General features: G+C 40.6%; 1 protein-coding gene across 4 annotated transcripts; it reads right to left on the reverse strand.

Annotated features, from left to right (window-relative positions):
- Positions 1 to 3,743: 3,743 nt before the first annotated feature.
- Positions 3,744 to 16,409, reverse strand: slc16a13 (solute carrier family 16 member 13). Of its 4 annotated transcripts, XM_035408541.1 has the most exons (8): positions 16,006 to 16,409; positions 13,933 to 15,431; positions 13,465 to 13,524; positions 8,434 to 8,658; positions 7,434 to 7,577; positions 7,025 to 7,281; positions 5,793 to 6,333; positions 3,744 to 5,554 (listed from the first exon to the last, which is right to left on the reverse strand). In XM_035408541.1, the coding sequence occupies exons 4-8, from the start codon at positions 8,651 to 8,653 to the stop codon at positions 5,208 to 5,210; spliced, it is 1,509 nt and encodes a 502-aa protein (XP_035264432.1). In that variant the 5' UTR covers positions 8,654 to 8,658; positions 13,465 to 13,524; positions 13,933 to 15,431; positions 16,006 to 16,409; the 3' UTR covers positions 3,744 to 5,207. The 4 variants fall into 4 exon arrangements, with proteins under 4 accessions (XP_035264432.1, XP_035264430.1, XP_035264431.1 ...); XM_035408539.1 differs by lacking the exon at positions 13,933 to 15,431; XM_035408540.1 differs by having other exon boundaries at positions 13,933 to 16,409.
- Between the last annotated feature and the right edge of the window lie 368 nt (positions 16,410 to 16,777).

Raw genomic sequence — 16,777 nt, forward strand, 5'->3', positions numbered from 1 at the left:
GATATCTTATCAACTAATCGTCTGTTACCTGGACCCCATTCCCTTGCTTCTTTTCCAGAAAGTAGTAGGCCTTAAGCCCTGCCTGTCAGTGCATTCTAGCGTGACTGCGCTGTGAAAGAAATAATTATTCAAATATATTGATTGATATAATTGAACTTTTATTGAGTACAGTATAAGCAACAGCATCAGCTGCAGTAAAATACACTCTTTATTCCACAAAGGCCCATATAATATACATTTATCCGCAAATATTTACACAGTATATGTTCAGACATGACCCATTCGCTCACACTGATGGCTGTAAACGTAAATTTTATATACAAGAACCGGAACACAGCTCACACGTTCTTTCTTACAGTAGAACAGACTGAACCTGTTACTTCAGGTTAAACAACAAGGTCACTCACATACAAAGTCATTGTATAGTTGTACATGTTCACTTGGCTGGCATGAATGACTTAGTTCCTAGTGATGTCACTGAGAATAGCTTAAGACTGTGCAGGTTTTGAGAGGGGGACGGTGGGTGGTTAGGAGTAAGAGGATTGGTGGCTCCCAGTTTGAGGGAAGTATTTGAAGAAAGGTCAGCCTCAGGTCATCCTGTCTCAGTGAGCCACAGTGAGTCTCAGTTTACACTGACACAAAAATAAAGCACCGATCTCATTAGATCCTCTTGTCCAAAATACCATGAGAAGCGTGCTCGTTTTTGCAGAACTCCAGGAACTCGCTCTGAGTGGACATAATAATCTAAGCCCTTCCATTCTCCCCTCTCCTGCCCACCACTCTGGTGCACCCAGCTGCCTCTAACCAACAAACCCATTTCCTGCTCACTCGAACACTATAGGAAGGGCCAGGGTCAGACAGGTCTCTGTTACTGATCACCACATTGTTTTCCTAAGCAATTTCCCTTGCCCTTGTGTAATGTTAGTGAATGAATAAGCTGTCACAGCCACAGCAGGTCAACCCTCACCTAATTTCTCCAAGCTAGGTGTATTCATTCCCTTTGGACCTTGGCTTAGTCAGTTATGCACTGACTGACCCCTTGCACATAATTATGAGCAACAAACTTCTATAATAAATATATTATCTGCGATTGTAACTAAATCAAGACGAAACTAAATCACAAGCACCAAAATTGATTATAATATTTTAAAGGGGTTTCAGCTTGACAAGGGATGCACAAAACTAATGCAGTTACAAAGGAATGTATGCTTTCTATTCAAATATCAAGCACATCACTGCACTAGGGCAATGTGCTTAAAGGATAGGTAAGTACTGGCTGAAGTATCCATACAGTAAATCCAACCAAAATATTCTCTTACATAATTCTTAATCAATACTCAGACACCCAAACATGGTCCTGTGTTTAGAGATACATTCTGTAGTTGCTCTTTTACATCAGTCTTAAATGCAGTGACATTGCAGTCTATATAATCAAAAATAAATGGTAGGCAACAATATGCATTATCAGCAAAACAAGAAATGTCCATCTCCACTTTGCAAGGCAACTAAAGCATATTTGGAATAAAACACAATAAAATATACGGCAGAACTGCAAGCTACGAACAGGGACTTCCGTCCATTGGCATGACCTTGAGCCTAAGGAAAACGAGTTTCAGCAAGTTAAAGGCCCATCAAGAAGGTGTGTTAAGTGCAGAATATGTGGGCCTCTGCTCTGTCTCCCAACCCCTCTCTTTAAGTTTGTACTGAAGTGATATTAACAATTATAACAATAAAACAAATATAGACATGCTGTACATCAGTCTGCTTGGTTTAACTTTCTTTCTAGTCATGGCAAACTGCTACATGTATAGATCATTCAACCAACAGAATTTGAAAATATGCTTAAAATTTTGGAAGCACTGTTTTTATTTGTTTGAAGGCCTGGCTAATGTAAAGATAGGTATTGCAGTACAGGGGAAAGTTTGAATGACCATGTTTTGTTCAGATGGTAAGATAAAAAATAAAAAAACATAGGGCCAAGTTAGCCTACATGTTTCATTTGTGTGAGCTAAGATGTGTTGTTTGACGTAACTTGGATTTTGCATGTTTTAATTAATTACTTATAGGCAGTGGTTGGTATGCATGAGTAGCTTGGATTTTTTGTGTGCTTTTTTACACTACCCATGAACAAAGCTGTGGAACTGAGCAGCCATTGAGGGCAAGTGGAAATCAGATGGGAGCTCACAAGTAAGAAAATGTGGTACAATAAATGTTAATTACACACAATTTGATGATTAAGGACCATATGATGTCATAGCTTGGTAATACCTAAAGCCAGGGGATGACAAGAAGCATTTTCATGAAAGTCATTGAGCACACTGAATAACCCACTCAGCCCCATTGTTGTGCAACCATAGAGATATCAAAAAGGTAGATTATAAAGTAGGTATTTTAGTCCTCTATGGGAGTAATTACAAAATAGCAGGTGAAATCACTGATGAGTTTCTTTAGGTCTATTCTGCCAAAAATGTTTCAAATTTGAAATGTGGGTGACTGTTACTTATAAATTACTTTATAGCCGATTAGGGATAATTTTTTCCCTGAAATCCCTATATTTAAGACAAAATGTCTTTTTATTGCCCATAACATCACAAAATAACACAATGAATACTTATTAATGTGTAAGCGTTAAGTATTTAATTGTTTTCATTGTTTTAACAAGTTTCATCTCATAGGTTAAAATAGTACAATACTGATTAAATTATTAGACATGCTTGTCATTTATGCTGAAAATCTTAAAATTTTCTTACATCTGCCTGAAGTAATAGCTTTCTACCATGTGTACCAAAGCTGCCACTATCTTTTAGTTTCCCCTAGATACCAAAAGGTTTTATTACATGACCAAAACCTACAGCTTTTATTGGTGGAAGGGAAAAGCTTTTTAAGTGCCTTTTCCCTTTTGTTAAAAATAAATACATAAATAAATTAAATCCCATAGAGTATAGAGTCCCAAACAGAGTTAGCGAATATTGACTTCCAATAAAATCCAGATTAGGCCTTCTCCAAGACTAAAAAGCACTTTGAAAGGAGATTTCCTAATCAAAGTGCATTTTAGTCCTACTCTAGGCTTAATCTGAGTTAGTGAAACTAGCCCTACATGTTATTCATTCACTGGTGAATTAATAATTAAAACAATTGAAATATTTAAATGAATAAATCTTAGCAGCTAGCTAATTTAAACTACGAACTCTGGACAATGTTAATGGCTACATTTCTGAATAATAATAAAAAGATGTGTACATTACTGAATAATAAAACAAATGTCAAACATTTATGTATTCATAATATTAATTGGCTAGGTAGATGAAAAAACTTTGGCATTTAGACTACAGTCACTTAAATTCAATAAAGGTACAAAATGTATGTAATACTCCCTTTTTTACCTTCACCTTCACAATCCCAAACTAGGCAATTAAAGGATGTGAACCAAAGTTAATACTGTCAATCTCAGTCATATGCCTGTCAATGATAATGACAGCCTAATGTATTAATTGCAGGGTGGTGCCTGTTGAAAGGAAGTATGGACTCAATTTGAACACAAATATATGTCCTTGCATGCTCTGGAACTGCAAATGGAAAACATTTGCTAGTTATGCTGTGCACTCTGAACTCTGTACAAGTAGCTGGCAGTGGAGTGTAGGGCGGAAGGGTATAGCGATTAGAGGCTGCTGCTGTACAGTAAGACTTCATTTAGATATATGAGCAGAATATAGAGGGCTTTGAAAATACGTCAACACTAACAGTTTTTGGTACAAATACTTTTAATATTTAGCTAATAGAGAAGAACTGGCAAGGTAGAACATACTTTTGGCACACCAAAAACCAAAAAAATACATCAATGTACACAAGCACAAAATATAAAAATAACTTGATGAGGCTCTCAGCTACTTTATATCTTGGCATGGCGGAACCACATGTAGCATATAATTTGGTGATTTGAAAAGTAAGGCACTCAGTTCAGAGACAACAGAAACCCTCTGTTTTACATCGTCCACTGTATTAGGTAAGACCATCCCCCTGAGCAGCCATCACTGCGAACCACGTGTGATTATTGTGCAATGATAACTTGACCGGATGTAGAATTCCATAACTGATATGGACAGCTTTGCATCCCGCTATTCATTTGTTATTGGTAAATTGCTTCCAGTATCAATATACAATATTTGAGCTAAATGATCTTAACATTTAGTGCAATAACATTTTGATGAGATAAGATAAGATGCAATCAAAGTTGCCATGGGCATGCAAGCCCTGAATGCACTTTGTTCATTTAGAAGGATGTGACTTTGTTCAAGTATAATAACAACACTGAACCAAAGAAGAGTAATGTACCTTTTTTGGTCCATTGATTAAAACAAATCATAAATTACACTTCCCCTATGATATCTGACACTTATCAGGAGCTGATAAGCAATTTCTACCATAAATTTCAATTTGTGAAAAAGAAGACATATATTGTAGTCCTTAAGCAAATACTTGAAAATTCAGCAATGTTATTATGCAACAAATAATGTGATACCATACCTTAAGACATTGCGTTTACAAACCTGAGGAGACATGGTAGATAGGTTTCCGATACGGGGCAAATAAATCAATGAAGGAAAGGGGCTGTTACCTATTGTGAACTGGTGCTTCCAAGCTTTGTGCACTACAGTTATGCATTGCTGCAATGAAATGATCTTGTGCTATATCATAACATCCCATTCATGGTACTGATTATACATTATTATTCCTCAGGATTCAATCAATATTTGTCCTTTCCTTCTAGTTAAAAGCAAATGTAGATCAGGGTACAGGAAACAAACAAGCCTTCTCTCGGTAAGGGGTACTGGAGGGGGCTCCTGAATTGCAGTGGTGAGAGCGAACTGTTTTCCTCATCTCGCTTTATATCTTTGAGCTTTCAAATTCTCATCTTTTACTTGCATTCTCAATTATTTGTAAAGTTGTAACGCTGGTCTCTCTGCAATGTGTTTCAAAACTGTGATTTTGTAAAACAGGACCACAATTTTCAAACATGTAACACCTCCAAACACCACCCAGTTCATTTTTACACCCCACAGCGATTCTGTGATATTCGGGTGACTGCTGTTGGTACTGTAGCCGGCTCGCTGTCGGCCATTGACATTTATTTGCACGTTCGTTTCTAAGAAGGGAAATAGGCTCTTGACCTCACCACTACAGCCACTTGCCTCACCATCTCGATATTTTCACAGCACCTTCGGGTGATCTGTGTCATCATCAGCTGTGGGCGTGGTCAGCAATGAGAGCTGTGGATCTGGCTGGCAGTTCTGAAGGTCTTGCAGACTACGCTGGGAGGGGGGTGTCAGTCCTGTTCTGTGTTGTGTCTCAGACGGGGATGGAGAGAGGATGGCATTGTACTGCAGTCCACACTCAGGACTTTTGTCCTGGCTGTGGCTCTGTTTCATTGGGGCTGGGGGTGGACTGCAGGACCAGAAGTTGGGCAAGGCTGCCAACACCAGGGTCCCAGCCATGATGAACCCGCCCGCCACCAGGAAGGAGGCCATGTAGCTGCCTGTTTGATCCTTCAGCCAGCCTGCAGACAGAGAGGAGACAGGGTAAGAAAGCCTGCTGAGGAAGGGGAGAGAGAGAGCAGGCATGGGAACACTGGATCAAAGAGAGAATGTGGGGGACAGAGAGAAGGGGGTACGGTGGGGGAGACAGAGGGGTGTTAAAGCCAGATGAGGAAGCAGTGAGTAAAAGAAGATGAACAGAGTTTAGAGAGGAAGACGAGGAGAGACGAAGCATTATAGCCTCGGGTGCGTTGGTCTCACCGGACAGCGGCGCTCCAAGCAGCCCCCCGAAGCTCTCGATGAGCTGCAGCAGACCCAGGGCGCCCAGCATCCGCTGCATGCCGACGATCTCGGGCACGGCGGAGAAGACCAGCGGCGACATGGCGCCGGAGCAGAAGCCGTACACCAGGCTGATCGCCAGCAGGCCCGCGTAGGAGCCCTCGACGGAGCCGACGGGCAGCAGCACCATGAACAGCCCCGTCAGCCCGGTCCAGAGGGACAGCACGTGGAGCAGGCGCAGCCGGCCCAGGTCCGACACCCAGCCCGACACCACGCGCCCCACCAGGTCCGTCACGCCCGTGGCCGAAATGATGAAGGCCGCCTGGTACTCGGAGAAGCCCACGTGCCGGCTGTGGGCCACCAGGTGGACGTAAGGCACGAAGTAGCCGCAGTTGAAAAGGGTGATGGCCAGGGCGTAGGTCAGGAAGGCCCGCTCGCCCATCAGTGGGAGCTCGAGGTAGATGAACGCTCGCTTGAAGAAGGAGCTAAATGAGGCTTTCTTCTTTTCTTTGTCAATTCCTATCTTCATGAGCATGTGATAGTGAAACAGAGAGTGGAAGAGAGAAAAAAGCATAAAAAATTAATGCTTATTTATTATTTATTATTTATGTTTATTTTATGAAAAGCAATAAAGTTTTTATACTGCCCAATACAGGAGGATTTGACCTTTTGGATACCATGTGTATTGTGAAATTAACATGGCATTTGATCAATCAGTGGTGCACTGTGTTATCCAGAGCAAGTTACACAACCTTTAACATTTTTACATAGCATCTACTACTACCTTTAGGTTATAAGCCCAGTTCCCTCACCATTACGACACTACTCCCCAAAAGCACCAGTTCTGAATATGTTTTGGTCTATTTATTGTTAAGTAATACTCCACTGAAAAAGTAAAAGATCATCTTACCTTGAATATAGTATATTTATAATACTTTTTATGCAGTTACCTGTAGTTGACTTTTCAACATTACCCAAAGTCTTAACTCTCTTCTCCTGTTCTCTGTTTAGCCTTACTGTAAACCACTGGTTGTCTATGGGAACAGTCAATGCTGATTCCTTATTTTCACCAGAATATTTGGAAGAGAGAGACAAAAACTCTCGACTGACAAAACAAAAAGCAGCCACATTTAACTACCTTCAAGGTAAGAAAACATTTAGTGCATTTGGATTTTTTTTTTCTCCAGTGGAGTACCTCGTAAGAGGAAGGGTACCTGCTCCAAGGCTTTCGGGGCAGGCAGAGGCCGGATGAGGGCCCCACAGACCATCATGTTGAAGCTGAGGCCCCCCAGGATGAGCAGCGCCCCCCTCCAGGCGTACAGCTTCACCAGGAGCTGGAAGAGGGGAGAGAAGGCAAACGAGGACAGGCCCACCCCAGTGAAGCCCAGGGCCATGGCCAGGGAGCGGCGGTGGGTGAAGTACTGCAGCACAGAGGCCACAGTAGGGGCAAAGACCAAGGCCCAGCCCGAGCCTGAGGAGAGAGAGAAGAACTGTGCTATACTTCACTTTAGACAGAGAGGGGGGAGGGAGATAACTGCAGTATATATCACATTAGAGCAGTACTGAGAAAGTAGGAAGAGTCACTGTATACGACATTAGTGTGTGTGTGTGTATACCTGTTACCTGTGATGAGGCCCATTGTGAGGTAAAGATGTGTGAGGGAGGTGGCCTGAGAGGCCAGAACGAGGCCCAAGCCAGACAGAAAGCCGCCTGTCATCACCACTGGCCGTGCCCCATAAGCATTACACAGCGCCGTGCCCACTGGACCTGGAAATGCAAGCAGGTACACAGGAGCCCACAGTCAAATCAGCCATCATTAATCATGTCACTACATCCACCTGCAGTTACCTCGCCTTCCTGTCTTATCCTCACCCTGCCTCTCTAGTTCACACATTCACTGCTATTTTAGGTGCATTATGTTTATTCATTAGGAACCATTTTTCAGAGATGCTACATAAATCAAGGCCTTAGGATAGTGGTGGATTGACATTTTCTCAAGTAAGCCATTCTTTTTTAACCAATGTATTTTGCAATCTGTAAGTATTTGGTCAGCAACACAATTTTTGTTGTTTGGCTCTGTACTCCAGCATGTTGGATTGGAAATAAAACAATACATTGAAGGGCTGCAATTTCAACATGATCACCCAGTATGGATGTGAATGGCCTCAAATTTACGCTGACAGTCTGCACCTTCACCTTATATTCATTGCTTCATTTCAAATCCAGTGTGCTGGAGTGCAGAGCCAAGACAACATAAACGGTGTCACTGTCCAAATACACACTGCACTGTATATTCCTTTCTTTTTTAACAAGAGGATGCTGCCGACTGAAACTCTCCCTGGGTGATACCACGGATAATTTCCCCCCCATGGGATGCAGTCAGCACTGGTACAATCAGCCGGAGGCCTTCTTATCTGCCTTACCCCTCATCTACTTCCTCAGGTCACCCCTGTTCTTTCCACCACAATCTGTGCTCAACTACTCCTTAATATCCTCCTTACCTCTGACTTGCCCTCTCCTTATACTCTATAAAAATAATTTAAAAATGTACCTCTTTACTCCCAACCCCTTCAGGCCCCTCCCCTTCCAATCTCTTTAGGCCTCTCCCCTCCCTTATGCTTACTCATTAGTTGCTGTATGGCCACCGCGATTGAGGTTATCCAGGACACGGCCTGTGCACTCTTATCAAAGTACTGCACAAACTCCACAAAGAAGACCCCCAGACTCCTGAGCAGGCCGAACACCAGAGCTGAGGCCATAAACAGGGCCCCCACCACCACCCACCCCCATCCTCCATCTGGGGAGGACAGGTGGTCTCCAGCCTGCGGCTGAGGCTTAGCCATGGACGCTGCAGAGAGAGATAGACAGAGATATGGAGAGTGATAGAGAAAGAGAGAGAGGGAGATGGTGGAAAGTGAGAGTGAGAGAGAGAGAGAGAGAGAGAGAGAGAGAGAAAGATGGAAATAGATATATATATATATATATATATATATATATATATATATATATATGGGTCATGGTGTAGAAAAAAGCATTATTTACAGCCCTGAGCAAAGTGCACGTTCCCAGAGAATCCCCTGCAGTGTTCCTGGTAATCATTAACTACTGTGGGAGAGCTACTATAACAATATGACTGCAGCACAGTTTCATTATCGCACAGACAGATCAACAAATTCAACGGTTGTGCAGAATCTGCCCCAGTTTGATTAAGATTCCATTCTGTGTCAACTTCTCAACAGCTCTTTCAGTTCTACTGAATGCCCTCAAACATTTAAAAATAAGATTTTAGGTCAGAAACATTTACATGGCCTGTGCTTTTTGTATGTTTTAAACAAATTTTTTATTTTATTTTTTATTTAACCAGGAGAACCCCACTGAGATCAAAATCTCTTTTGCAAGGGGGACCTGACATAAAATACAAAGTTAGACGAGACAGTAAACAAATGAGTTACAAACATCAAATGGGGAATGACACAGCATTGTAACAGTAATTAAAAAGCAGAACAGAGGTTAAAAGCAGGAGATTATTGCAGTCACAGACCCATGACTTAGCCTACATGTTTAAAGTCAGCAATTGAAAGTACTTTGTCAAGTTTAAGATTTTTTTTAATCTAAATGAGTTTCCCCTTGATTTTTGAAATTAAACAAGATTAATTCCTGAAATAGGAGCCTAAATTGGTCCTCAGTTTTTTTAATTAATTAATCTAAATGCAATTTAATACTAAGCTCGTCATAAAGCCAGATACCAAGGTATTTATAGGAAGATACTCTTCCAATGAACTTGCCATCAAGAGTAGTGATTTTCAATTCATCTGTGGACTCAGAATGAGACCTTGAAAACACTAGGCAGTTAGTTTTGCCTGCATTGAGAAGCTGCAGATCAAAAAGTGCAGACTGAATAGAATTAAAAGCATTCTGCATCATTTTATTGCCTCCTTTGTTGGGACTGACTTTACCAATGATCAGTTCTGGGCAGAGGTGGAAAGTCCAATGGGTCAGAAAGTAAAAGTCCTGCCATGTTTTTTCTTCCACCCATGAACCTCAGCCAGCTGATTTCACTAATTAGTTCTACCACCTGGCTGAAGAATTGTGCTAATTAGCAAATTTGGAGAACTGGAACAAAATGCTGGGGAGGACTTTTACTTTCTGAACCTGGATTTTCCACCTCTGGTTCTGGGCTCATACATAAAGTGTCTCAGAGCATCAGAATTCCCCTGTCCATATTCCAACTAAAGAAGGAAAAATTGATCCTAGTAATTACATTACATAACAGGCTTTTAGCAGACGCTTTTATCCAGAGCGACTTACACAACTTTTTTAAACATAGCATTCACATTGCATCCATTTATACAGCTGGAAGTATACTGAAGCAAGGCAGGTAGTAGTACCTTGCTCAAGGGAACAATGGCAGTGTCCTACCTGGGAATCAAATCTAAAAGTCCACTGGCAGCAGTCGCAAGGTAGGCCTACAGAGTGCTATGGAAGCCAGCAAGGTTGGAGTGCAGCTGGAATTAACTGATCTTCCATAATTCTGAATGCTCAGTTATAAATTAGGCCCATCCCTTTAGTGCACTGTCATCCAAGAGAGGCTCAAACTATCACACATCTCATCCAAAACTCAGCTGTCCACCAGTGGTGCTGCTTATTCAGACCAGAGGTCTACCTATTGCATGACGAGGTGGGCAATATCCAGCTGGTTGACATCCACCCTGGCTGACGCCATAGCCAATTACGTGCTGGCATTGTCAGCAGAGGCACAAATAGATTACTAGTCTGTGGGGAAGATAATGGCACTCAAAACCAGCACTGATTTAGCTGGGTATCGCCACCTAAAAGCCCTGATAGAGTATGCACATTTTTTTCTGTATGTTTCAGTACATGTTGATTAGGCCCTAAAATACACTAAGCACGGTGTTTTTTTAAAAAGGGATTTGAACTACTGGTGTGTTAAGGATTTACGTAATCCCGACAAAAATGAAGACGGAGGGAGAAGCAATATTGCTCAGTAGGGAGCAATACTACTGCTCTGGCTGGTTTCGTCCTTTCATTCTTCATATATTTCATATACTTAAATATATACTTTAAGTTGTGCTTTGTAAACATGAAAGTTTTATATCCAGTGGATTCAAAATGTAGACAGTGTTATTACATCAAGAATAAACAAACTAATGGCAAAAAGATATTTGGTTTGTACCTTGCTTGCAATATACTGAAAGCCAAACGTAAACAACAATGTTAGACATAACATTTTTGTGAGAGCTTATTTAAGCCAGTCAGCATGATGGCACTTCCTGCTGTGTGTGCTAACTCAATAAGGAAAGTATGCTCTGACATAGTAAGAGGGAGAAGTAAGTAGCTTGCACAGAGTTATATTATGACAGTTCAGTAGGCTGCAGTCTACCCTGATGGGACTATAGTGAAAATATATATATATTGTCAAGATATTTGCTACATATACATTTATTCAGAATCCACATGCTCAAATTATTGACATTTTAAAGGCAAAATATGTTCATGGTTTTTGTCTTTTTGCGTAAGACTAAGTGACACTATGCAGTGGCTTATCAATATAGTGCCTAGTGTACCTTCCAGTACTTTGCATGGAATCACTTCCTTTCTCTGTAGTAAGAGTGTCACCTTCTTCAAGTTCTCCACAGATACGGTTTTATGCACGTGCCATTCACTAGTACATATCAGTCAATAACATTTATTATACTACTGACAGTTATAGCTCATTCATGAATCCAAGGATTGTTATAGTAACATGACAAGATACAGAAGTAGTGCAAATTTGCCTATTTCACATTTAAACACATTTTGCAACTATAAAGAATTTTAATACAGCAAGAGGGTCTTTCACAGTTGTCTTTGTGATATGTGATATGTAATAATGTAATTTCATCCAAAATGTCAAAAAGCTTCTCTACTGTTAATAGAGAAGATATTGGATAGCACTGCTGATATTCAACACAACAACTAAATTACTTAGTAAATTTGTTCTGATGCATTTGGAGCAGATATATCACTTAAGCCCTCACCTTTGCCCATAATATTCCAACTTTGTATCTTAACGTTGGCTACACAGAATGAAACTGGCGAAATCCATGTCTGGGGGAGTGTGTTAAAATGAAATGACAGTTTTAAACTTTAAAATACCCTCCCTGGATTCATCATGATTCATCAAAAATACTGTATTTTTCAATAGAGGAACAAGACTATGGTTGCATAATATAACACATTATCGATTGTTTTATGGAAAACCTTTGGACACAAACATGACAAATCACATCATTTTCTCAAAGGTTATTTAAGCTGGGAATGACACAAGACCAGATGTACAATGACTAGACAGAGAAATGCGTCAGGACATGTGGACACACCTTACTTACTCTGTGGCCAGTTCAATCTTGAACAACGTATTTTTATATTTTTATTTGTATTTTTTAGCGTAAGACAAAGTTCACCTTTAATTACAGCTGCAACAAAAAGTTGCACAAGTTAGGGCAAAGCACCTTTAAAACATTATTGAAAGCAAAGGTCAAATAATCTTGTATTTTTCATTCGAAACTATAATCATCACAGCCTTTTCAGGTGGCTGGTGCAGCTAACGGCCTTTTCTAAGTTTCAGTTTCTCCCAAATGCCTGGTATTGAACTCAAACTGGACAGTGCTGACTGTGGCTGGCAACCCCAGGGGCAGCTGACTACTCTTCTGGTCAACTGGGAATCTGACGTCAGTCTGCATCTGCAGCAAATGAAGTAAATTCCTCCAACATAATGAGCTTCACAAAATCAGAGGCAGCAAGAAAGGCATGCTTGCCTGCTCTCGCATGAACTAATGGTGGAAAATGCAGCGATGGGCCTCCTAATAAACCATCCATTACATATAGGGAGACCAGGAAATAATCATTATTATCAATATTAAAAACCAAAGTGCATCATTTTATTGCCTCCTTTGTTGGGATTGCCTTTACCAATGATCAGTTCTGGGCTCATATATGGAGTGACTCAGAGCATCAGAACTCCCCTGTCCATATTCCAGCTTAAGAAATGAAAAGCTGATAATTACATTACAGGGATTTAGCAGACACGACTTACACAACTTTTTTTTTTTACATAGCATTAACATTGCATCCATTTATACAGCTGGATGTATACTGAAGCAAAGCAGGTTAAGTACCTGGCTCAAGGGTACAATGGCAGTGTCCTACCCGGGAATCAAACCTGTGACCGTTAGATTACAAGACCAACTCCTTACCCATTATACTACACTGTCACCATTATACTACACTACTACACTACTAAACTCCCAACTACACTCCTATCTTAGATGTTATACAATATGGGCCTGAACCAAACTGCCTTCAACTACTACACATCTAACTCATCTGTGCAGTTAGGACAATCAAATCCATGACAAGGTACTCCAATCAATACCACAACCAGTGGATAGCCATAAATTTAAAGTTATTCACAGATGTTTAATTCCTGCTTGTACAAGCTCGAATTTCACAGCTCTTTACTGACATGCATTGACAGAGGGGAATGAGAAATTGCTGCAGTTATCTTTTAAATACACTTTTCTCTACTAGGCATGTTTCATGCAGTTGATTTTTTCTCTCTCTCTCTCTCTTACACACAGACATCAAATCTTACCAGAGGAGGCTGGAAAGGCGTGGTCACGCTGAGCACTTGATCCCAACACAGTGGACACAGCTAAAAGAGAGATACATGGTTCAGTGTTTCACTCCATGTCATTCCTCTTACAGGCAGTTTTCACAGGTTTCATCGCACTCAGAGAAAAGGTGAGCACTCTGAGGTCATACAGCACCTTACAGATAACTCAGATCTGACACTCCGAGAAGAACAGGTTTACAAAAGGCAACATTCTTCCTAATTTCACCTAGTCATATAGGCGAAAGCACTATCTTTCTTCAAGTTAAAGAGATAGGCAGCCCCTCAGAGACACCCATTAGCAAAAAAAAAAAAAAAACACTCTAAATGTTGTTTCTCACAAGATGGAACCAATTGACATAGCCTATTTAAGTTTATACTTGGATATAAAGATAAAGGTAAGAAGAAGTTTAACAAAACAAGCTGAATCACTGCAACGCAGAGACTTACCTTCTTTATTGATGGTTTAATTTCCTGATATGATGCAATGACCACCACTAAAAAGTTTCAGATCCTATAATTACTTTTGTCATCCTCTTTTTTTTTTGTCAATTTTGCATTTGTGGCTCTCAGCTTCAGTGGCAATTTCCCATTGGTCATTTTCTCCATGATCCACCATGCACCCTGTGTGCCTTGCTCTGTGATGCCATTGTAAATTGTGACTTTTCTGGTGATTGCAAAGGCACTGCTTTTTCTCAAAAGAAAGCGCCAGTGATTACCTTGGTTATCCAGTAACTTTGTTATAAATGTGTGAACTTGGGAGCACATGACGCAAGTAGTATTTCTTCAAAGCATTCTGACAGAGATCAACATTGCGGAAGTGTGTAAAATAGCAAACCTTTTCCAATGCATCCACTTGACCAGAACAACCAGTCCGCTGAAACAGGTTGTTGTGGTTTGAGATCAGCTGCTTACTCATATTCATATATTTTATGTCAGTCTGGAATCCTAGGTCATTTACAATACACTTCCCTACTGAAATAATAATCGCCTTAAACCAGACCTGTGTGACTAGACCACCTGTTCTTATCAGGGAGCAAAGATTTTCACTTTTTGCTTGTAAAATGAGTTCTGCAGTACAGCTGAGAATGTTCAGCTACTGTACTTAGCATGAAAGATATTAACTGAAGGACAACACCAGGACTTAGGCTAGATGTGGGGCAGGCCATAGAAAATGTGTCTTTGTATATGAAATCCAATTTGAAACATTGTGACAACTTTGGCTGTGGTTCCAAAATTCATTCAAATATATTAAATATTTAAATATCAAATATCCTTCATGGCAAAGGAAGACTGAATGGCCAGACACACTGAATACTGTCATACTGCTTGGGGGTATGGTTTATTACCCCAAATAAATCAGCTTAATAAGCTGTTGTGCAATAGTGATTTCCCTAACCAGATATTCTGGGTTCAAACACTTAAATGACAACAATGTCATTTAAAATAAATAATGTTAGTTGAACTGGTGTAATGCTTCTGTTAACAAACCGCACAGCCAAATGTTTGGATGAATAATCATGTTGTTCTCGGGTCAAAAATAACCCATTCCTGAGTTTAACAGCAGTGAAACCCCCTAAACGGAACATTTTCAGCATCAAATTTGACAACCTTTCTTGAAGTCACCTTGCCATTAAAAAAAGTCCAACGTTGACTTTTTAAATGTTTTTTATAGAACGCTGTACACCATCAAGATACAAATATTGCCTTAGGCGTCTTTGTTTACCCTGCAGTTACGAAATCTTAAGTCATTGGCAAAGGCATTATCACAGGGTGGCCGGTGAGGGCGGGTCATTTTTGCTCCTGTGGACAAGTGGATTTTTTCATAAAAATCCATAATACGCAGAAAGCACAATGGGCTAAAGTAGAAGACCTGCTAAACTAAGACCATGTTTATATGCTATTGTTCACGACAGACGTGTTCACCAGTGGGAGGCGCCACAGTTGACCTACGGTACAAAAATAAGGCAGTCTAATTAGCGAAGTAAACGTTTTCATTTGGAAATACAAACACTGGTTCATATTTTGAATTTCACTTTTAGACACAGCAACATAATACCAGGCAGGCTACGTGTAGATAGTGTTATTCCCAGTGATGAGATAAATGAAGTCCACCGTTGGCTAACGTTACACATACAGCAGCTCCAAACTCATTTGCTAACGGTAGAATGTGTTGCGAGCACTTTTTGATGCACCCTAAGAAAGACTGCCAAGGCTATGACAGCCGCACAAACCGAATCCTTCAATTTTCGACTGTAATCCACACAAAGATCAACAGCGCGTCCCTGAAGCAATACCGCTTGATAAATGACAGCTTCAGACAAGCCGCAAACGTAGCCTATTGATTCAGGCTAGGCTAGTAGCAACAAATACTGTCACTGCGGGCTCTGCCTCGTTGTATTCGTAGTAGTATAATAGGTTACATACGAATGCAATTTAATTACCAGTTGCTATATGTGTAATAAGGCAGAGCAACATAGAATGTAAATTTATGGTCCGTTTATTTCCTTCCCGCATGCTCACCTTTCAGAAAGGCTTTCTACCTCGTGTGTCCCGCTGAATCATGCTTTATGAATTTTATGGCCAATGTCTTGGCTTCTTCACTTGCTTGGGGATGACAAGGCTTTTACACCGACAAAACCGTAACAGTTGTTAAAAATTCAAAAACAAAACGCAAATAAAACACGTGAGTCTGTTTTATTATTCTAAAGCGAGTCGGATAAAGCAGCAACCAGGCCGGTTAAAATGCGCGTTCCACCATCTGGGACACAGGCACGCGCTTCTCAAATCAAGTTACAAAGAGAAATTAATCTGCTTGCAGGTCGATCTGATCCTTGTTCACCGATCTCGGTGTCATAGACTGTGTTGATTAATGCGCATCATTTGTATTCAGGAAAAGAGCCACGATTTACTAGCCACAGGAGACGCTGTCACCCCAACTGACAGGTTGATGCCTGTTAGTGGCTCTTTTTGAGCGGTTTCTTCTTTTCTTTTTTTTTCTAAAGTGAACGAGCGTTCATTTCAACAAAAGAGACCCCTAGTCTACGCTACAGCGGAAGTGTAACAGCTTAAGAAGATATGACACTGGCAGCAAGTGCACTCTAAATATAATTCGCTCCCTCTTTCAAAGAATGAATGAATGAACGAATACCTTCAGTCAACCATTTTCATTGAGGTTTTAAGTAATTTCTAATTAGGGTGTTAAGTAAATCCTATGAGCCCATCATTTTCAGACAACACAACTAGCTTAAGTACAACCTGTGTGGTTTTCCTCTATATTTAGAAGCTTAATTAC

Source organism: Anguilla anguilla, chromosome 3 (genome assembly GCF_013347855.1).
Source record: "Anguilla anguilla isolate fAngAng1 chromosome 3, fAngAng1.pri, whole genome shotgun sequence".
NCBI classification, from domain to species: domain Eukaryota; kingdom Metazoa; phylum Chordata; class Actinopteri; order Anguilliformes; family Anguillidae; genus Anguilla; species Anguilla anguilla.

Excerpts from the sequence above, each read along its gene's own strand:
- slc16a13 (XM_035408539.1), bottom strand. The coding sequence starts at position 8,653 with ATGGCTAAGCCTCAGCCGCAGGCTGGAGACCACCTGTCCTCCCCAGAT. Across the intron at positions 7,578-8,433 it reads GGCCATACAGCAACTAATGA|GTCCAGTGGGCACGGCGCTG; the intron begins GTAAGCATAAGG and ends TTGCATTTCCAG. Across the intron at positions 7,282-7,433 it reads CACAATGGGCCTCATCACAG|GCTCGGGCTGGGCCTTGGTC; the intron begins GTAACAGGTATA and ends CTCTCTCCTCAG.